The sequence below is a fragment of the Sminthopsis crassicaudata genome, chromosome 6 (genome assembly GCF_048593235.1).
Source record: "Sminthopsis crassicaudata isolate SCR6 chromosome 6, ASM4859323v1, whole genome shotgun sequence".
Classification (NCBI taxonomy): Eukaryota; Metazoa; Chordata; class Mammalia; order Dasyuromorphia; family Dasyuridae; genus Sminthopsis; species Sminthopsis crassicaudata.
Genome location: NC_133622.1, coordinates 235,656,653 through 235,677,417, shown reverse-complemented (window position 1 = coordinate 235,677,417; position 20,765 = coordinate 235,656,653). Strand labels below are relative to the sequence as shown.

The 20,765-nt window shown below is 55.7% G+C and overlaps 2 protein-coding genes and 1 non-coding gene across 7 annotated transcripts in view; 2 read left to right on the top strand and 1 right to left on the bottom strand.

Annotated features, from left to right (window-relative positions):
- Positions 1-6,040, top strand: part of CKAP5 (cytoskeleton associated protein 5) — an 81,232-nt gene extending 75,192 nt beyond the window's left edge. For 3 of the 5 annotated variants that reach the window (XM_074273000.1, XM_074272997.1, XM_074272998.1), the window contains 7 exons: positions 1,149-1,224; positions 2,454-2,642; positions 2,739-2,876; positions 3,650-3,733; positions 3,852-4,011; positions 5,105-5,256; positions 5,341-6,040. In XM_074273000.1, coding sequence (XP_074129101.1) covers positions 1,149-1,224; positions 2,454-2,642; positions 2,739-2,876; positions 3,650-3,733; positions 3,852-4,011; positions 5,105-5,256; positions 5,341-5,586 — 1,045 coding nt within the window. In that variant the 3' untranslated portion in view covers positions 5,587-6,040. The remainder of the gene's footprint in view (positions 1-1,148; positions 1,225-2,453; positions 2,643-2,738; positions 2,877-3,649; positions 3,734-3,851; positions 4,012-5,104; positions 5,257-5,340) is intronic. The other 2 variants (XM_074273001.1, XM_074272999.1) reach the window with 1 other exon arrangement.
- Positions 421-530, top strand: LOC141548105 (small nucleolar RNA SNORD67). The gene has a single exon (XR_012483808.1). It is a non-coding gene; the product is annotated as a small nucleolar RNA SNORD67 (small nucleolar RNA).
- A 3,488-nt stretch (positions 6,041-9,528) lies between the features above and the next one.
- F2 (coagulation factor II, thrombin) lies at positions 9,529-18,332 on the bottom strand. Its single transcript, XM_074273004.1, has 16 exons — positions 18,112-18,332; positions 17,434-17,563; positions 15,845-15,980; positions 15,213-15,376; positions 15,079-15,103; positions 14,837-14,890; positions 14,057-14,162; positions 13,780-13,916; positions 13,328-13,636; positions 12,767-12,889; positions 12,492-12,618; positions 11,214-11,381; positions 10,528-10,701; positions 10,213-10,391; positions 10,049-10,119; positions 9,529-9,822 (listed from the first exon to the last, which is right to left on the bottom strand). The coding sequence occupies exons 3-16, from the start codon at positions 15,918-15,920 to the stop codon at positions 9,679-9,681; spliced, it is 1,857 nt and encodes a 618-aa protein (XP_074129105.1). The 5' UTR covers positions 15,921-15,980; positions 17,434-17,563; positions 18,112-18,332; the 3' UTR covers positions 9,529-9,678.
- Between the last annotated feature and the right edge of the window lie 2,433 nt (positions 18,333-20,765).

The following is a 20,765-nucleotide window of genomic DNA, read 5'->3' as shown; positions in this document are numbered from 1 at the left end:
AGACCTCTGCATAGAAAGAGGCTGCAGGCTCTGCTTGGGTTGGCCCAAACAAGTTGCCCTGTCCTCCCACTGACATTAATTATTACATTAATAATTACATATTCACTTTTGTTAATTGCTCATGAAAGCTCCATCAGTCACCTCATGCATCCCCAGCTGCTTTAGAACTGGACAAAGGGCTCAGTTGGAAGCATTTTCATTTGTGCTTCTTGTGGCAGGGATCCACGGTGGTGAGTCTTAAGAATGAGTGCACTACCCAAGGTGTGTCAGTCAACCCAGTTCTTTAATGAGTGAAACAACATTCATCGGCCCCCGCTCTGTTCACTTCTTTTTTGTTTTTTCCTCACTCCCATGGTTTTTCCCTTATGCTCTGATCTCTGCCTCCTGTTATATATTTGAATTGGAACTGTAGCCCCTGCCCGCGAGAGTGATGAGTTGCACATTGGTGTGGCCACGGCATCAGGTGATGTGGGCTGCACTCAGTAGCAGTCTGGTGACAAACCAAGTGCACAGGGGCCATCTGACTCGCGGTCCTTCCTTTGTAGGGGACAGTGTGGATGACTTATCAGGACTTATAAAGTAATGTGTATTAAAAATAAATAAACTAGGGAACAAAAAAGAAACAGCACTTATTAAGTCTCCACTCTGCCAAGCACAGACTGCCCCTGGTCTTCAGGAGCCCTTGCACTAATGGGGAAGACATAAAAAGCAATCGTTGGCAGGCCCAGAGGTCCTGAGGTGACAGTCCTTCCAGACTGCAAAGTTTTGGAGAAGATTGGAGGGCTTGGGGATCAGCCATGGGGCCTGCTGGTCCTTCATGCAGCAGCCCTTCAAATTCCAACTGGAATCGGTTGAGAGCCCCAGGGGGTGCCTGGGAGGATTGCACTTCCCTTCTCCAGCGTCCTGGATAGCCTCTTGGACAGCCTGGGGGGGGGGGGGAAAGGGGAGAAACCATTGGCCCAAAAAGGTCCTGTGACCAGGCGGAGATGGGATCGTGATGGGGAGCAAGGCAACCTTTATTCTCTTGATTGTAAGCTTAGCACTCTGAATTTGACAGAGAGTGGCTGGCTCTCAGCAGTGGACTTGTTTCATCTGAGTTTCAGATTATAAACTGTTTTTTTTAATGCTGCTGCTCTTCTTCTCCCTAGTGCCCTGCTCGTTCTGCTCCAGGACAGCCTTCTAGCAACAGCCGGTTCTCCCAAATTCTCTGAGCTTGTCATGAAGGTGAAGTCCAGATTCGGGCTGGTTCTGTTCAAAAATGCTTTCTGTTTGTCGAGGTGTGAAGAGACATTGGGGTGGAGGGAGGAAGGAGGGAGCACACATCAACTTAGCCAGTCCCCACAGAGTGCTGAGCGCTTCTGACAGATATTGTTGGTTCCTCACAACAGTCCTGGGAGGTAGATGCTTTGAAAATCCCTACTTTACAGTTGGAGAAAGTTGGAGTCAGGAAGTGATTAAAGTTACTGGTCCAAGGTCACACATCTAAGAAGTGTTTGAGACTGAGTTTGCACTGTACTATTCACTACACTCCCTCATGATTGAAAAGAAAACTTTCTCCACAGAGTGGAAACATCTCTTCCCCATCCTGATTCAGGCCTGCTGAGCCACCGAAAGAGCTCTCGCACACGTGTCTTCAGTACACTCTCTGGCCTCTGCATCCCTCAAGCTTTCTCTTATAACGGAAATATCTGTAGACTAACAACACGTCAGCAGAGCCATTCCCCCTAATGACCGTGTCTGCCAGTATGTCTACTCTGGCACAAGTCCCCAACTCCCCAAATGGAGGACGCACCAAGCCAGGCCTGGCCGACATAAAGGCCGTGACGCAGTGACCGCTTTAGAGAAGGAGCTGCGTGCTCAGTGCTTTCCTGCTTTCCTTTCACATTGGTAGAATTTGGCTGTAGCTTCGAGTCTGAATGTCTGTCAAATATTTGACATGAATTCTTGCCTGAAGGAGATAATTCTATTAGCAAGAGACTTTCTGGAGCCGGGCCTAGCCCTGAGTTCTGACAGGCTGGATGCCCTCTGGAACATGTCCACATCTGGGCCTGGTTTCTAGTCTGAGAGGTTCAGGCGGGGTCTTATGACCTCACTGGCTTGAACCAGCTCCAAGGCATGTTATTAGCAGCAGGGACCTGGGTTTATCTCAGCTCAGACTTGCACTCTGTGTGGCTTTGGTCGAGTCATTACGCTTCTCTGAACCTCTGTTTCCTTCTCTGCTAAGTGATCCCTCCCTCACTGTGGGGCATGTGTGAGAAAATGGGTTTGTAAACCATTAAGTGTTGTGTCTAGCCCAGGGCCGGGGGACAGTGGAGGGATCGGCACTTCCATCCCTTGGCTTTGGGAAGAGATGAAATGCTGGGGATCGGCATCTTTCACCAGACCTCGCCCTGGGTGGCCAGTTTTTGAGTTTTGATTTTTGTTGGTTTTCTTTTTCCCTTTGTTTCTAACAGTGTCTCTGGAGAATGGTTCGGCTTCTCCCCGATACCATCAACAGCATTAATCTAGACAGGATTCTCCTGGATATCCACATTTTCATGAAAGTTTTCCCTAAGGAGAAATTGAAGCAATGTAAAAGTGAATTCCCCATTCGGACCCTAAAAACTCTGCTGCATACCCTCTGCAAGCTAAAGGGGCCCAAGGTGAGCCAAAGAGATCCCTAGTATGCCTGCAGATCTGCCCAGGAAAGAGCCTGGGAATGGCATCACTACTAGTGGGACCCTGCTTGTCTCCCCCAGATCCTGGACCACCTCACAATGATCGACAACAAGAATGAGTCTGAACTGGAAGCTCACTTGTGCAGGATGATGAAGCACAGTCTGGACCAAATGGGAAGCAAGTCCGATAAGGAAACAGAAAAAGGAGCATCTCGGATAGTGAGTGACAGAGCCAGAGAGATGATGGTTCTGACTGACTGGTTGGGGGGCTGTGTACTAAGCACTGGGGATACCAAGAGAGAGTTAAGTCGGCTCCACTCTTCAGGGAGCTCACATCCTAAGGGCACAAACACATGTGGGGCCTTTCAGCTGCCCGGTCCTTGGCACTCATTAATAAAGCCATACTGGTTTCCGATGTCTAACCATTCGACAGTGCCAGAGGCCACCCAGCCGTGGCCAAGGACCCTGATGTTTAAAACTTTCATTTCTGAGTCACCCAGTTTGTAACTACTGAGACTGGGCCTGCAAGGGAAGTGTCCACAAAGGTTTTAGTGGACTGTGGCTTTGACCACCAGATTGGAAGCAGGGCCATTGTAGGGGGAGGGGGCTGGGGGAAGGAGGAAAAGTGAGGGGGAGTGTGCACTGGTGTCCCGGGGCTCACACTGACTCCCTCCCAGAGGAGGAGGCTGTGGAGGTGGTTTGGCCCACCCGGTGTTGTCTCCCTCCTGTCTCTAAGAATGGCTGCACTAGTTAGACTTGCCTGCCCACCAGCGTTAGTGGATCCCTTCTATGGGACTTGGTATTGCCCAAGTTTCTGCTGTGACCACATCTCTCTCTGCCTTCCTATATGTGGTCCACGGCTGCATGTGAGTGTTTTTCTTAGACCTCAAGAGAGATTTCTTACCCAGACATCGAGATCAAATAAATACACTAGTTCACATGCAAAAACCAGAGGGCCATTGGGAACCTTGGTCTTAACTTTGTTTTTTTAGGATGAAAAAGCGTCAAAGGCCAAAGTGAATGACTTCTTAGCTGAAATCTTTAAAAAGATTGGCTCCAAAGAGAACACTAAGGAGGTAAGAGAGATGAAGGTGGTCCAGATGGGAATCCTCTTCATGGAAAGTGACCTAAAGTCTCTGTTCTGCTACTAAATCTGGATCCTCTTCTGCTCTCGCTCCCCTTTTAATTCATTAGGGCCTAGCAGAATTGTATGAATACAAGAAGAAATACTCGGATGCCGATATTGAGCCCTTCCTGAAAAACTCCTCTCAGTTCTTTCAGAGCTACGTAGAGCGAGGCCTCCGGGTGATAGAAATGGAGAGGGAGGGCAAAGGACGCATCCCCTCTTCAACAGGTAGACGTTCCTCCCCAGCCCAGGAGTTGTAGACACCGCTCATGTTGTCGGCGTTTCTAGAACGGAGACAAATGTGGGATTTGTTGCTTGCAGGGGTCAGGCAGAAAAGACGGATAATTGAATGAAAGGATAAAACTTGAGGGTGGAGGAGTTCGTCCAAAGAAGCAACTTGGCTGGGTTCCCTAAACTAGCAAGGGGGCCTGATTCTCTCCTCCCCACTACTGGCTGTGGAGTTAAAAGTCATTCAATTTGGAGCACACCCAAGTGCCGCCCCCCTCCTCCCCACCCCACAGAGGGTTGGGCCAGCTTTTTTAATTTAGTTGAAGAATTGAAATGGAATTCCATCAATTCCAGTGTTCACCTCACCATCCATTGACCCCCCCTCAAGACTTGCCCAGAATGGTGCCAGGGGCACTTTGAGGAAGGCTTGGGTTCCCCTTCCCCTCTTCCCCCCCCCATCTCTTTTAAATATTAGCATTAGGATCCCCGAAGCATAATATGGGACTGGCAGGCCCGAGTTTTTCTGCTGCGTCCTCAAAGGTTTGTTTCTCAGTTTCCTCCTACAAGAGAGAACTTGGAATGGCTTGCCCCTTTCAGAAGTAGGGCTGCCCATCAAGTAGTGTAGCCCCCTAGGCATTTTCTGCCTCTTATTCAGATCAGCATGGAGCATTCTGGCTTCTCCTTTCCCAAAAGCACCTTCTCCTTGGGCCTTTGGGTGCCTTTTGTAAATATTCAGGCAAATTCCTCTCTAAGTCCTCTGCTCCTCCAAATAATCACAGAAAGACCGAGGCTTCCCACACTTTGTCCGAATTCTGAGAAGCCGTAGCCCTATGTTCTTAGGATGGGCTGGTCTGTGTTGATGCGAAGGTCTTATTGCTGAGGTGTCCAATCTAGGCTCCCTTTTTTAGAAATAAAAGTTGTTCCTCCTGAGAAGAGGGGCTTTTGCCTCTCTGAGCTGTGCCCCAGCGACCTGGATAACCAGGCTGGGGGTTGGATTACCTTGGGGGTGGGCAGGGGGGGGGGATCCCAGAGCGTCTTGCCCCAGCTGGCCTCCGGAACCTGCTGCCTGACTGGAGACTTTGCTCCCTCTTAGGGATTTCTCCCCAGATGGAGGTATCGTGCGTCCCCACTCCTACCAGCACGGTGTCCTCGGTGGGAAACACGAACGGAGAGGAGGTCGGCCCCTCCGTGTACCTGGAGCGGCTGAAGATCCTGCGGCAGCGCTGTGGTCTAGAGAACACTAAGGTAAGACAAGCCTTTGTCCCGGCCTGGGAGGGGGCGCCCGGCCAGGCCGGAGCAGCCCCTGAAAGCACGGTCTTGTCCCACCAGCAGGATGACAGGCCCGCATTGACCCTGCTCTCCAAGCCCTCGGTGCCCGCTGTGGTCTCCTCCACGGACATGCTCCACAGTAAGCTTTCTCAGATCCGGGAGTCCCGGGAACAGCACCACCACCTGGACCTGGACTCCAACCAGATGCACTCGGCTGCCACCACCTCCTCCTCTTCCTCCTCCACAGCTGCTAACATTGATGACTTGAAAAAAAGACTGGAGAGAATAAAAAGCAGTCGCAAATGAAGCCCCCACGCGCTCCCCGCTTAGTTCGCTCAGCTAGAAGTCTTCGTAGTCGGAGGCCTCCCGGCCAGGCCGAGGCTGCCGACCGGTGCGCCGTCCGACACCGCGGGCCGTGGGGGAGGACGGAGTCGCCATGGCACAAGTCCCTGTACATACTCTGCTTCTCTCCGTGAGCATCCTGCCCCTAGAAGACTGTCTGTGTATTAGTTTAGTGTACAGACCTGTAAACAGCCGCCCCTGCTCAGACTGTGTTCTCATCTCTTTTTTTAATTGCTATTATTTGTAAAGTTGACTTAATATTTCCTAGCTCTTGACTATTAGAAACTCTTTAGTGGTTTTCCTTTGAGTTGTGAGCTCTCCTCTGTAACCCTAAAGGGTCGGTCTATTCTGTATGGACGCATGGCATGATAAAGCTAATTTAAGTGTCTTTTGTAAATAAAGTTTGCATTAACTCTAACCGGCTACCGAGAACCGACCCCGGAGTAGGGAAGGTAGAGCCTGGGCAGCCAGAGGTGGTCGGAGCTTCCGGACAGAGGACCCACAGCCCGTCCGCCCGACTCTCCTTCTGCGAGGGGCGCCTTCCCAGGCTCTGCACTAATGGAGCTCGTCGGAGTTCTGGGCCCGGCGCACCCTGTGTCCAGTGCCAGTTCACCTTGGCTGCGGATTGAGAGGAGCCTCTCCTGTGACAGCGGCCCTCCCTCGGCCTCAGGAAGCGGTCGCTCTCAGGATCATTGAGGTGTGACCCAGGGCATGCGGGCCTGCGCAGCTTGGGCAGATGCTCCTTGGGGGTCTCAGGACCTTGGTCACCTTAGCCAGTCACTGCCTGGGAGCCCCGTGGCTTGAGGATGGCCACGGCTCAGTTGGGCAGATGGTGATGGGACTTATTCTGTTCTTTCCCAAGTCATCGTAAGCGGGACTGTAGACCCAGTCCTGGTGTCTGAACTGGAGCCGGATGTGTGCTCTGGCACGGCGTCCCCACATTGGACCTTCAGCCTGGAGCGGTCATTCCCCCTTCGCTGGGTCCTAGCTTCTGTCACGTAAAGGTTGCTGGCCATGTGTTCTGGAGTTCTCTCCCTCCCCTCCCTGCGCTCAGCTCCCCTTGTTCAGTGGGAACCTTCCTGCTGCCCCGCCATCATGGGGGAAAGGAGTGGGGGGTCAGCCAGCCCCTCGTGTTCTGGTAAGGGGCTCCCATGCACGCCTCCGGCTTGGACCCCAAACCGGGCTGCTGCTAGATTCTGGTTCCCTCTGGTGTCTCAAGCTGGACTTTTATGTTAGAAGGGGATTCCCGCGATGACGCCTGGGAAGAGCAGCAATACCGTGGCAGATGACCTGACCCTCCCAAGGGACTGGCGACCTTTAGAACCATGGCCGAGCCAAGGCACTGAGGGGCCTCCAGTTCTTGTGAACTGGGAAGCTTGGCCCAGGTTTGGGCCCAAGGGCTCCTCCAGACCCACAAGAAGGAGGAGGGGTCAGGGGAGGTGTGGAAGAGTGCCCCTCCCCCCTTTCCTGGCCCTCCTCCCATTTTAGTCTGCCGGCCTTGGCAGGGGCTGGAAAATTGTGGAAATGCCGATGTGCAGCTTCCACCCCCATTGGGCTTTTCTTGGCAAAGACGCTGAGTGGGGGGGGTGACTGTTTCTTTCTCCAGCTCATTTTTCAAGTGGGGAAACTGAGGCAAACAGGGTACAGTGGCTTGCTCAGCAGCTGCCAGGAGGTGTCCTGGCTCCAGGGCAGCACACTGACGCCCTCAGGAGGAATGAATGGGGCGCCCTGGCAGGTGGTCAGCGGGCCAGATGATGTCAGGGATGGCCCAGGAGTCAGGTGGCTTAGGACACGGGGCTGCTCTAGTGGAACCATTAGGGCAGAACCAGCACCTCGAGGTGAGGCAGTGGTGCACAATGGGTAGAGTCAGGCAGCCAGGACTTGAGCCGGCCTCAGACCCTGGCTGAGCTGGGGGACCCCAGGCAAGCCATTTCATCTCTGTGCCTCAGTGTTCTCCTCTGTAAAGTGGGGATAACAGCAGCTGCTTGCCCAGGCTCTTGGGAGAGGATTATTAAGCATTGGGTGCAGCGGCTGGCCCAGAGAGGGCGCTGGGCAGACGATAACCATTATTTGGTGTGATTGTCTAGAAGCTTTTTTACATCATAAACCTCAGTTTGCCTGGCTGCAGCTTTGCCTGTTGTTCCCAGTCCCCGAGGCTCTGATTCCCTCTTCCAGGAGAGCTCCAGGCCCTTGGAAGGGCTTCCTTCAGCCAGCACACGCAGGGCACAGCCCGGCTCCCCGACATGGCTCCTGCTCCACAGAGGGCTATGGGGCGGGGGGGGGGGGAGAGGGCATGAGAGCCCCTGACCTTCGCCCCATCACAGCAGCTCCTCCTGCCCGGCCGCCAGCCCTCGGCTCCCTTTCTCGGGAACCCGAGTCTGAGTCGTTGGATCGGGGAGCCCAAAGGACTCCGCAGTTTTCCGCTTTAACAAAACTCTAGGATTTAGTCTAGAGGGTTTTGGATCTGGAGAGGGAGGGCAAGTGCCCGCCGCACCCTGGGCTTTCGCAGCAATTCTGGGAGCAGGTGCTGCAGGACCTGTTTCAGTTAAAGAAACTGAGGCAGGCAGGAGAAATGGCTGCCCCAGAGCCAGGCAGCTCGGAGCGTCTGAATCCAGGTCTTCCTAACTATGCCAGGCCCAGCACTACCCACTGAGCCGCCCAGCTGCCACAGCCACCAAGCCTCATCTGGAAGGTTGAGGAGCTAAAACTTCTCAGGCTTGGAGGGTCCAAGTAAAGTTCAGCAGGAACTGCCTTATCAACGGGGTGGGGGCAGAGGAGATGGGCTGGAGGTAGAGCGGGCACAGAAAGCTCAGTGAGTGTGAGAGACGGGGTGTGTGTGTGTGTGGGGGGAACCCCTGTCAGATTCGGCCCCTGTCATCTACAAGCAGGCCCAACGTGATGTCTGTGCCTCAGGCCCAGGGGCAGCTGGGAGGCGCAGTGGATGGAGCACCACCGGGCCTGGAGTCAGACAGTCAAGTCCAAGCTCAGACACTTCCTGCCTGGATGACCCTGGACAGGTCACGTCCCCCGCTGCCTCAGTTTCCTCATCTACAAAATGAGCCAAAGAAGGGAATGGCCGCGCTGCTGGATCTCTGCAAGAAATCCCCAGAGGGGCTGCAGAGTCAGGTCACCGAGATGCCCGACACAGGCTTTGCAGAAGTGGCTATTGGCGCAAGGCCGAGCACAGAGTCCTGGGCTCCTCCCGAGACCTGGGGGGAGGGGGGAGTTGGTACCAAACCCTATGCGCCCTTATCTGGCCTTTCATTCATTCATTCACCTGCAGCTCTCAGTCTCGGATCAGAGCCCAATTGCCAACAGTTGGCCCCAGGGGCGCACTGGGGGAAGGCCCTTCTGTTCTTTGTGGCGGCCTTCAAGGCCACATCCCTTAACTGTCGTTTAAAAAGCAAACCCGGGGCTCCAGCTCCTGCTGGGGCTTCCCCCAGCTGAAGAAAAGGCCCCCAAGTAGCAGCCCCTGAGGCGAGCTCCCGCAGGAGTGGAGGCCCTGGGAGGCCAGTGGGAGGGGGAGCCCTTCCTGGTCCGGGCAAGAGCCAGGCTTGGGGAAGTTTCCTTGGAGAGCCTGCCTGGCTTGGGACGGCCTGGAGCTCAGAGCTGACCCCCTCCCTCCTCCTCCCGTCAGGGTCCGCCCCTCTCTGGGATCCACAGAGCAGCTTTGGGGTGCCCCCCCCCACCCCCCGCTGTCCTCGTGCTCCTCACTGCCTGGCACGTGGCATTTCCCCAATTTTTGGAAAGCCTCGTTGTAGACTCCCCGGAGCGCGGGTGGGGCCGGGAGCCCCCAGCCCTGCCTCCTGTGGGGTGGCTTTCCCGAGTGGATTCCGTGTGGTCCCTGGAAGGCTCCCGACGTGGGGCCACGTGCCCAGGAGGTGCGCCGGGGAGGAGCCGGCGCTCATAGAAGCAAAGACTTTTATTGAGAAATAGATATTTTAGAAATAAAAAACAAACAAAAGCTTCCGGCCTTCCTTGGGGGGGGGGCGCCTCTCTCTCCTTCCTGGGGCCTCTCCAGTTCATGCTCCGGGCTCAGGGGCGGGGCCCGGCCCCCTAAAGTCCAAAACGATCCACGGTTTTCTGAATCCACTTCTTGAGGCGGAAAACGTGGGTGTAGAAGCCGTACTTGCCGTCGCGGTCGCAGCCTTCGCCCCAGGACACGATGCCCATTTGGTACCAGCGGTCGTTGAAGGGACTCTTGGAGAAGACAGGGTTTGGGAGGTCCCGCCCGCCGCCTCTTCCCACGGCAGCCCCGCCCCGTCCCGGGAGGAGGCACACGGGGCGACTGTGACCCCCGGCCCGGAGGAGGGGGTGTCGAGCACAACCCCAGTGATGCCCTCAGCTCCTCCTAAATGCCGGGAGCCTGGCCCAAAGCTCCGGGCGCCCCGGCCTAGGTGCGGCCCTCGCGGACCGGGACACTCACCTTCATGACAAAGGGGCCCCCGCTGTCCCCTTCGCAGGCATCTCCCCGCTTCTCCTCATCCGGCTTGTAGCCTACGAGAGTCGCTCGCCTCAGAAACCGCCCCCCCGCGCCCCCCGTCCCGCGGCCCTCGAGCTTCCTCCCGCCCTCCCCGCCCCCCGACTTGCCGGCACAGAACATGTTGTCCGTGATTTTGATGCGGGTGGAGGCGCGGCAAGTGGCCTGGTCCACCAGGGGGAGGTTGATCTTCTGCATGACGGTGGGCAGCGTGTCCCGGGACGAGGCCCACGTCTCCCGCAGGTTGCCCCAGCCCGTCACCCTCCCTTTGTGCCCGGACAGGAAGAGCCTGAGGGGGAGCGGGAGCGTGGAGCCCGCGGCCGGAGTCTACCCCGGCCTCCTCCCCGGCCCGGCTCCCCCAGCTCCCTCTGCCCCGGCCCGGCTCCCCCGCAGCCCGGTTCCCCCCCGCCCCGGCCGGCCTGTACTTCTGCACGACGTCCTTGGAAGGCAAGCAGACGGGGCGGATGTAGTCGGAGAAGGCGATGGGCTGCTTGAGCTTGAGCAGGGCGATGTCGCGGTCCAGGTTCTCCTTCCAGTTGTACTTGGGGTGGATGATGATCTTCTCCAGCTTGGCGATCTTCTCCATGTTCCGCTCGTACCTGGGCAGCGCCCGGGGGGAGGGGCTTCTTAGGGCCTCGTTGCGGGCCGGGCTCCCCAAAGCGGGAGCGAGCCTCCGAGGGCCGGTGGGGGAGGGGCGGCGGGCTCCGGGTCAGAGACTCCGAGGCCCCGCAGGGGCGGCCGCTTGCGCGGACCTCGGCGAGTTCGACGTCCCGGGAAGCCGCGGAGACGGCCCAAGCGAGCCTCTCTTTGGGTTTGAAGGGGCGCCCCAGTGTGCGCCCTCGGGAGAGCTCCCAGAGCGGGCGTTGGGGTTAGAGAGGCCGCAGGGCCCTGGGGAGACGGGGAAGGCTGGGGGCCGTGGCTGCTCGGGGCTCCCAGACTTGGGGCCGAGAGACCCCGGGGCCCTCCCTGGACGGCCAGTCCGGGCGGCTGTGGAGCAGCAGTGTAACCCCGCCCCCGCGCCAGCGTTACTGGCCCATTTCACAGATCTGAACCCAGCTCTCCGGGACTCGGGTCCGGCCCCCCCCCCCCCCGCCTGACCCCGCCCCCGTACTTGGCGCGCTGGTGCTTCCCGATGCGCACGAGCAGGTCGTCCACCGTGAAGTTCTTGTCCCAGGGCGGGTAGAAGAGGCAGTGCGCGGCCGTGAGGATCCAGCGGTCACTCAGGAGGCTGGCCCCGCACAGCAGCTCCTGCGGCGACTTCCGGAAAAGCATCACCTGCCTGGGGACGGCGGCCGTCACTCCCCCCTCGGTGAACACTCGCACCCCCCCAAGACCCGCCGCGCCGGGGACCCTCGAGTCTACGAGAGTGAGCCCGGAAAAGTGGAGGGGACGGGACTCCCACAGGAGGGAGGGGGAGGGGGGCGGGCCCCCAAGCAGGGGAGAAGGTGGGGAGGGCGAGAGATGGGGCAGAGACAGAGACCCATGGAGGGCCAGAGGGGAGAGAGACAGAGAGAGACAGAGAGAGACAGAGACAGAGAGACAGAGACACATGGAGGGCCAGAGGGGAGAGAGAGACAGAGAGACAGAGAGAGAGAGAGAGAGAGAGAGAGAGAGAGAGAGAGAGAGAGACAGAGAGAGAGACAGAGGCAGAGGAGAGACAGACAAAAACAGAGACAGAGATTCAGACACAACGACATGTTGGAGCAGAGAAAAGAGAGACAGAAAGAGAAAGACAAAAAAAGAGAGCTTCAGAGATAAAAAGACAGAGAAAAAGAGACATGTCAGGGCAGAAAAGAGAAGAGACAGAGACACAGATTCAGAGACAAAGCTGGAGACAGAGAGACGCGTCGGGCAGAGAAGAGAGAGAGACACACATTTAGGGACAGACAGAGAAGGGCGAGCCTTGGGCCCAGCCCTGCCAGAGCCGGGCTCTCAGCGTTAAGGCCCCGGGGTGGGGGGAGGCTCAGTCACAATGAAGATCACGAAGGGAGGGCGATGAGCTGCTCCTGTTCACGGCAGGTCTTCAGTCTCCGAGTCAGCATTTATTGAGCACCTACTGCACGTTAGCCAGTGGGCCGAGTACTCGGTCCAGCAGGGCCTCCTCTGCAGGAGGGCTCACTCCCGCTATTGTTGGAAGGGCCCCGGGTTCTGCCAGGAGCATTTGCAAAGGCCCTGGAATTTGTGGGAAATCTAATTTCCCCAAAGAGGAACCCCAGAAAGCAAGCAGCCTGGGGTGTGAGATGGAGGCTGGGGGCAAGGACAGCAATCCGGGGCCACCGGGACCCTGGAGGAACATTCCTGCTGCCCCCGGCAGCTCACGGCGGGGCCCAGAGTCGGGGAGTCGCGAGGGAAGGGACCGTGGGCGCGGGGCCTCCAGGTGCCCCCTTACCAGGGAGCAGTGCCCAGCTCAGCGTCATCCCCGTACACGATGCGCCCGCCCAGGTAAGAGTCCAGCAGCTCCTTCTCGCTGTTGTCCTTCAGCTCCTTCTTCTCAAACAGGGGCCGGAGCCCGCAGTCTGCAAAGCCCGAGCGGGCTCCGGCATGTGAGGCGGCCGGCCCCCTCCGCCCTCTGCCTGCTGGCCCCTCTGCCCACTGGACGCTCTGCCCACCGGCCTCCTCCACCCGGGCCCATCCTGTGCCCGGCCCGCTCTGGCTGCTCCTCACCTGCTTCTCCAGAACCAAAGGTCTTCTCGTTGAAGAACACCTGGTACTCCTGAGCACTGCTCCGGCCCATGATGGTCTCCGGTTCTGGTTCTAGTTCTCCATCCACCTCATCCACGGGGCTGTCTGGGGGGCAGGACAGATGGTGCGGGGAGACCGTGAGTCCCCCAGCCCCCCAGCTCCCCTCCAGGCTTCCTGACTTGGGTTTCCTGCAGAGCTCAGACCTTGCTGCCCAGTGGTTATTGCTGGAAGAGCGGGCACTAGCCAAAGCCCCCACCAGCCAGCCCAAGGGAAGCCGGGGGTGAACTTGGCTGTGACATGGTCATCTGAGAAGCGCAAGAGCCGGAGGGAGCAGGCCTGGCTGGGCTGCTCACTACCCCGTGACAGTGACTTCCCCAGTCCCTTCCAAGACCCTGTAAACCCCCCCCTCTCTGGATCATCCCCCCACAGCCTCAATCTGAGCCTGCCCCCCATCTCCTCCCCTTCCCTCACACCCCATGTTCCGGGGACTCCTGGAAGAAGCCCAGGGGGCCGTGGCCTCGGGCCCCCTCACCCCCCACTCACCGCAGTAATTGACTGGGCAGTATTCTGGCCCCACGGGGGGCCCGGCCACGAAGCACCAGAGGCCCTCCCCGTCGCCGTCGGGATTTCGACAGTAGTTCTCCTCCAGGGTCACCGCGGGGTCGATGCTGACCTCCTTGAAAAGGGGCTTCAGCTGCTCTGAGGCCCAGGGCAGGCAGGGGGCCCCGGACACAGTGACCGCAAGCTGGCCTCGGTAGGTGCGGCCTTCGCCAGGGATGCAGGGCTGGGAGGCGCTCGGGCCCCCCGACTTGGGGCTCCTGGGGGTCAGAGGCACCGTAAAGCCATCCTTTCCTGTAGCAACGGGAGGCAAGCCAGAGACGCCCCCTGAGCCCGCGCCCGCCTGGAAAGCTCCCAAGCTGGGCAGGGTCAGTGTCTCCACCTGCTCCCCCCTGCCTACTCCCGCTCCCTCTCCCTCGCCCCCCCCCCGCGCTCACCACAGACGGGCACGCTGCATTCCTCCCAGCGCACAGTGGGGTCACTGGTGTAGCACCAGGGGCCGCCGGGGTGGCCATCGGGGTTCCGGCAGAAGTTCTCCTGGAGGTCGGCATTGGGGTGCGTAGAGGAGTTGAGGCTGAAACAAGAAGGCGCTAAATGGAGAGGGCCGGGGAGCTGGGCCAGGGTGGAGGGGTCAGGGGGTGGGGGGGAGTCCCTGGCCGGTCTCTCTCTGTTAGCAGGCCTGGAAGGAATGGGCAGTGAGCAGGAGACACTCACTCTGGCCTGTGCGGGTAGCGACTCCTCCACAGCTGGCACGGGATCCCAGACTTGGTGACCGAGATGTTCCCCCGGTAGTTTGACCCTAGACCTTCTGCACAATTTCCTGCAAAGGACCAGGCCTAAATTACGTCCCTGAGCCTAGTACTCAGCCTGCCCTGGTCCCCACCAGGCCCTCTTCAGTCCCTCCTGGCACCCCCGTGGTCCTGCCCTCAAATTCACCCCCTGGCATTTGTCATGTGTTGTAGATGCTGTACCACTGGGATCTCACAACGTGGGAGACAGTGGCTATCAGCACCCCATCTTACAGAGGGGGAAACTGAGGCAGCAGAGGCGACCTGGCTTGCCCAGAGTCACACAGCTGGACAGTGGCTGAGGCTGGATCGGAAGTCAGGTCTCCCTGGCTCTAAGCCCAAAGCTCTACCCACTTGGACACCAGGGCTGCCATCTCAGCCTCAGGTCATGGCCCCACATTACTGGCCCGGTTCTCCCCCTTGCTTGCTCCCCTCTCAGTTCCTGGCACGGCCCTAGGCCTTGGGTTTGGCTCTCCCTGCTGTCCAGCTGGCATCATGCTAGACCCTGGGCATGGCCCTGCCCCTCTCTTGGCCCAGCCCCTGGCATGGCCCTGCCCCTCTCCTGGCCCAGCCCTGGGCCCCAGAGACAGTGCTGCCCCTCTGCCGGCCCAGCCCTACTCTCCAGGCATGGCGCACCCCTCTCCAGAGCTGACTTCATCCGCTGGCCCAGCCCCCCATGGCACAAGGTTGTTCTATTCCGCCTCACCTTCCAGGCAGGCGTCAAAAATGGCTCTTGAGGTGGTTCTCACAGACTGACAAACTAGGAAAAAGCGGAAGCATCCATGGGAGCAAGGGAGGAGGGGCTGGCGGCCGGGGGGCTTTGGGGAGGTCACAGCTGGCCCCAGGGCTGGGACAAGGTTCTCCCGGGGAGATAAAGGAGAGGTGAAAGGTCCCAGCAGGAAGTCCCTGGGCTCGGAACCCCCCTCCCAGCCCAACCACTTTACTCACACTGGTATTTGGACCAGAACGCAGCCTGTAAAGAGAAGGCCGGAGGTGAAGGGCTGAGCCGCTGCCCCCACCTCAGTCTCCGTGGCCCAGCCCGGCGAGCGCGGGCTCCCTGCAAGCCCCCGGCCCCTTCTCACCGTGGCTGTGATGGACTCCAGGGCCTCGAAGGCCTCTTCGTAGCTGCACTGTTCCTCCAAGCACTCGCGCTCCAGGTTTCCAGGTCGCATTTCTTCCAGGAGGCCCCTGTTGGCCCGCCGGACCCTCTGGAGCACAGCCAGCGCCCGTCGCTGGTCCAGGAATACTGGATGGGAGGTGAGGAGGGGGTGAGCCTGCGGCCCCAACAGAGTAGGGCCAGAGGAGAGGGGCCCAGGCTCAGCTCCCCTGTCAGGAGGGTCCTCGTGGAGGTCCGAGGCCGGTCGGAGGGTCCTTGCCCACTCCTCTGGTTTTACCCGGACAAGGACGGCGCAGAGCCAGCATCAGACACCTCGGGAGAGCCTGGGGCCCAAGAACGGGGGCTCCTCCTCTTGCTCCCCCTTTCCCTCCCCCTTGTCTGTGGGGGCCATGGAGACAAACTGCCTGTCCCCTTCCATCACAGACCCTGAACCCCCAATCCGCCCCTTGCCCACTTTCCTTTCTCTTCTTCCTCCAGAGGGAACCACCCATTCTCGGGACTTGTTTACCCCAGGTCCTCCCCCTGAGGGCTGTCACCTTTCCCTGGATGTTCTCGACCCCATTCCCCCATCCAGGGGTCATCATCCTGGGTCCTTACCATGTTCACAGTGGGCGACAGAGAGCAAGAATGCCAGGGCCAGGCAGCTTTGTGGGGCCAGGCCCAGAATACCCATCCTGGTGCTGGTGGAGAAGCTGTGCACGCAGGGATCCCGGGCAGGCCGATCTGGCCCCTCCTGGTTAATGTTGAACCAACATGAAGAAATCAGAAAGAAGGGGTCAGCGGGTCAGGGCTGGAGGGACAGACGCAGCTCCTGCCCACCCCCGCTCTTGGCTTCTGGTCTTGGCCAGGAAAAGCCCAAGAGGGACGTGCTTGGGGGCACATCGCCCTGGGCATTGCCATCTGGCGCCCACAGAGAGAGCGCTGGGCCGGAGGTTGGCTCTGGGGGCCGGGGTCTCCTGCGTGGGTGCTTCAGGTCAGGGATCTGCTCCTTTATCTAAAAGGCTGGAGATTGGGGCCTCTCCTGCCTCCAGGGATCAAAGAGCCTGGGGACTGGAGATAAGCTAATTAAGTCCTAGTCTTACACACTGAAAGGCCCCAAAGGGTTAAGTGAGGCAGGTGAGGCTGCCTTTTCTGGTTTGGGTTTTTATTCCCAGTGTCTAGCAAACAGTGAGCACTTAATAAATGCTCATTGATGGGGATGATGAATACAGATTTGACTCTGTCTCCTGACTTCCAACCTAGAGATAAAAGACTGGAAAAGGCCATTAAAAAAAAAAAAAAAAAACACAGTTGGGGCAGCTAGCTGGCACAGAGCCCTGAAGTCAGGAGGACCCAAGTTCAAATGTGACCTCAGACACTTAATACTTCCTAGTGACCCTGGCCAAGTCACATGAGCCCAATTGCTTCAGCAAAAGAAAAGAAAAAGGAAAAAAGTTACTAAATAGGAAACATTTGTATGAAGTGATGGTATAAATGGGACAACACTAAGAGCCAGCGGCCTCGGATCAGAGAAATGGGTGTTCCTGGCACCCGAGGAATGACCACTCCCCGCTACGCTGAGAGGTGGGGGACCACAGGGGCTGAATGCTAAACTGGGGTTGAGAGGCTGAGCCAGAGGAGGAGGAGGAAATGGAGGCCCAGGAAAGCCTCCCAACAACTGGCCCCACATTACAGGCTCACAAGTGTTTCTACTTCCATTGGCTTTGATTATCCGGGGGAAGAAAGGAGGGTACTACTGGGCGGGCTGGCTAGATGCTTAAAAAACAAAGGGCAACCACAAAAATTCCGATTTACAACCAGAAGGTTAAGAGTCCCATAATATTTGGGGGAGCCCCTCAGGCTGGGGGAGACCGTCACGATCAGCGCCGAAACTGCCCACCTCCTGCCCCAAACTCATTTTCACAACCGTATTTCCACACTTCAACATGACTCTTCCAAGTTCCAAGTCATTGCCAACATCTTGGACTTGGGACCAAACCGATGATTGATTTTTACTGCATTTTGCTTGTTGTTGATGACTTGGAACATTCTATAACATGATCAATAATAGTTTGAGCTTCTTAAGAAAAAAAGACACTGCCCATCTTGGAGGGGAATAAACACAAAGGAGAATGGGCTAGAGGGGCCCCGAAGTCAGCTGGCTCCCGCGGGGAGAGTCCCCCCCCCATCCTGGGTCCTTCGCTCACCAGCTCCCCGCACTTGGGGCCTGTCAGAACGGCGTGTTCTTAGCCCCCTGGACTGGAGGGTCAGAGGCGTCTCTTTTTTCCTGGGACGGCTGTCCAGTCCTTGTTCTCCCTCTCCGGCTTCCTGTTTGTCCTAGGTAGAGGGTGGAAGAGTAAATATTAGCCTGGAGGCTGAGGGACAAAGAGCAGGTCCAGAGGAATCAAAAGTTCCCTTCTGTCTCTCCTGGCCTGTCGTACTGGGGTCTGGCCCAGAGGCACGCGCCATCTGGGGAGGGCAGATGTTAGGACTGAGGGCTACGAGAGGGCGCAGGGGAATGAAAGAGGAGGGGGGAGATGAAAGAAGAGGGGGGAATGAAAGAGATGGGGAGGGAATGAAAGAAGAGGGGGGAAGAGTAGGGGGGACCGGCTGTGTCCATCCTGGCTGACCCAGTCCCTGCTACTTCAATCTCAGTCTGGAGATGTTCCCCAAGCCAGGGGAAGGTGAAGCGGCCGGGTTTGCAAGGCTTGTGGTCTGTGGGGCTTCTGCCAACTGAGCTGAGACCTTCTTCCCATAAAATACTAGAAAGTTTGGTGGCGGTCGGGAAAGTCCAGCGCACACTGGAGGAAAAGGTGCTGAACTGGCAAAGAATCTGGATTCCCATTTTGGGGTCTGTGTGACCTGGGGACAAGTGAATGACTTACCCTTTCAGGCTCTAAGCTTCAGCTGTAAACGAAGGGGATCCGACTGGATGAAATCCGGAGCCCTCAACCCACTCAGCAGTCTTTTGATGACTAATGAGCTGGAAGCCTCCTCCTTCTTCTTCCTTTCCTCCTCCCTCCCTCCTTTCTCTCAGTTTTTTGATATTCTATGGCTCACATTAACTCTGCTAGCCCTTGTACACAATTCATCTTCTTTTCTGAGTGGGCATTTGCTAGGAAAATGTATGTTTCCTGTGCTTGTCATTGCGGGAAATAAGCTACGGCCCACTTACGCCAACATTTGGGTGATCCAGCATTTGTATTTTTAGGAGACTGTGGCTTTCTAGGACTTGCAGCTACACAGCAAAATTGGAATATTGGAGGGATCCTTCGGCTACGAGACATACAAGGATGGCCAGACTAGCCTGACAGGATCCCTCCGTTAAAAATGGACGAATTAATCTGATCCTAGAAAAAGGAGACGAGCCCAAAGTATCCTTGACAGGGCCAGGAAAATGTTTGTGTGAAGGCAGTGGGAGTGAAGGCACTGAGGAGGGCTGGTAGTGAGTGAACATGGCCGCGCTTTTCCTGAAATACAGCTCCAAAGTCAGCTCTTTTGTGTGTGTCTTTGAGCATGTGCTGACCAACTTCCCAGAGGCATTCTAACCTACTCTCTTGATCTCGGTTCAATAAGCCGGGTTGCTTACTGCTTGTCACCTCATATACCCTCATCTCGAGCTCCATATATATAGTTAGCTTTATAAATATATATATATATATATATATATATATATATATATATATATATATATATATATATATATATATATATATACACACATATTGTTATTCAGACTCTTCATGATCCATTTGGGGATTTTTTTTTTGCCAGTTACTGGAGTGGTTTGCCATTTTCTTCTCTAGATCATTTTACAGATGAGGCAAATGGGGTTAAGTAACTTGTCCAGGGTCACACAGCTAGTCCATGTCTGTCTGAGGTCACATCTGAACTCAGATCTTTCTGACCCCAGGTCTGGCCCTCTGTCCACTGCACCACTAGGTATTCCCCCCCTTCCGTCACCACATCAATATGCATATTGATGAACTAACTCAAGTCTATATAATCTTCTGTCTGGACAATAGGCATTCAGCATTCAGTTGGGGCTATTGTGTATTGTTAGTCCAAAATATTTTGTATTTTGTATATCCATTGAGGAAGCTCTAGTATTATGGGATTTTACATATATATTTACATATATATCATATATAAAATCTATGCTTGCCAAAGAGATTATTTTATGGAGAATTCACACAAGGCAAGCGCTCACAAGGATGTGAGGAAAAGCAGTACAAGGATACTCTTTAAGATCTCTCTCTCTTTTTTTTTTTTTTTTCCCTGACGCTGGGGTTAAGTGACTTGCCCAGGGTCACACAGCTAGGAAGTGTTAAGTGTCTGAGATCAGATTTGAACTCGGGTCCTCCTGAATTCAAGGCTGGTGCTCTATCCACTACGCCACCTAGCTGCCCCCTAAGATCTCTCTTAAGAACTTTGGAATTGGGGAGAATTCTGGGAAGATGGCAGGGTAGACTGGTAAATTTCAAGCTCTCCAGATTTCTCCTTTCAAATAACAAATTTGAACCTCAGAGGGAACATAGACAGATGAAAAACAAAGAATTCTTGGGACAGAACAGGTAGACCCCAGGAAACCCCAATAAAGGCCCCAAGCTGGGGTGTGAAGTACAGATACCTTTCTTCTAGTTCTGCAGAAACATCAAGTGGGGACCTCTGAGGCAAGTTGGTTTTACCTCCTGGACAGCATAGGGAGTCAGGGGTTTGAGTCCGGGAAGATTGAGGGAACCTTGGCTTTGAGGGAGAAGGAACCAGCACACCGGGAGTGCAGAAGCAGGGAGACAGGATGCTGCTGGCTGCAGGCATTTGCAGGAGGGGGAACTCTTGGTTTGGGGTTCCAGGTCAGAGGGGAAAGTTGAAATGAAGCTAAAGTAGCACCATTCACCACCCCACCAATAGAGGTGTTTACATTAATACTTCTCCTTTAAACAAAAATGAACCAACAAAGAAACATCCCACCCAACCATAAAAACTTACAGTGGAATAGGGAAGTCTGGGATTCATCTATAAAGGAGACAGTGAAATTTTTAAAAAGCGTCTTTTGCCTCAAACAGTAATGTTAAATGGCTCCCTGCCCAGAAAGATTTTATAGAACTCAAAAAAGAATTTAAAGATCAAATGAGAGGAAAATAAAAAAATCCAAGAAAGACAAGAAAGTTATGGGGAAAAAAAAAAGGTTAACCAACAAGAATAAGAGTCTTAAAGATGAAAATAACATTTTGAAAATTAAAATCAGGCAAGGGGAAGCCAGTGAAGCTAAAAGAGGCAAATAAAACAATCTAAAGAATGAAAAAATAGATCAGAATGTGAAATATGTCATAAGATAAACAACAGATCTGGAGAAGATCAAGAAGAGAAAATCTAATGATTGAACTATCTGAAAGTTGTGACCAAAAAAGAGCCTTGATACAATAATGCAAGAAATAATCCAAGAAAATTGTCCTGCAATGACAGAACATGAGGGGAAAGCAGAAATGAAAAAAAAAAAAAAATCCACCAATCACCCCCTCAAAGAGATACTTTGTGG

Coding starts and splice junctions, on each gene's coding strand:
- F2 (XM_074273004.1), bottom strand. CDS start 15,920: ATGGGTATTCTGGGCCTGGCCCCACAAAGCTGCCTGGCCCTGGCATTC. Junction 14,891..15,078: donor GTTCTGGTCCAAATACCAGT/GTGAGTAAAGTG, acceptor GCTTTTTCCTAG/TTTGTCAGTCTGTGAGAACC. Junction 11,382..12,491: donor GAGCTGGGCACTGCTCCCTG/GTAAGGGGGCAC, acceptor CGCCGTCCCCAG/GCAGGTGATGCTTTTCCGGA.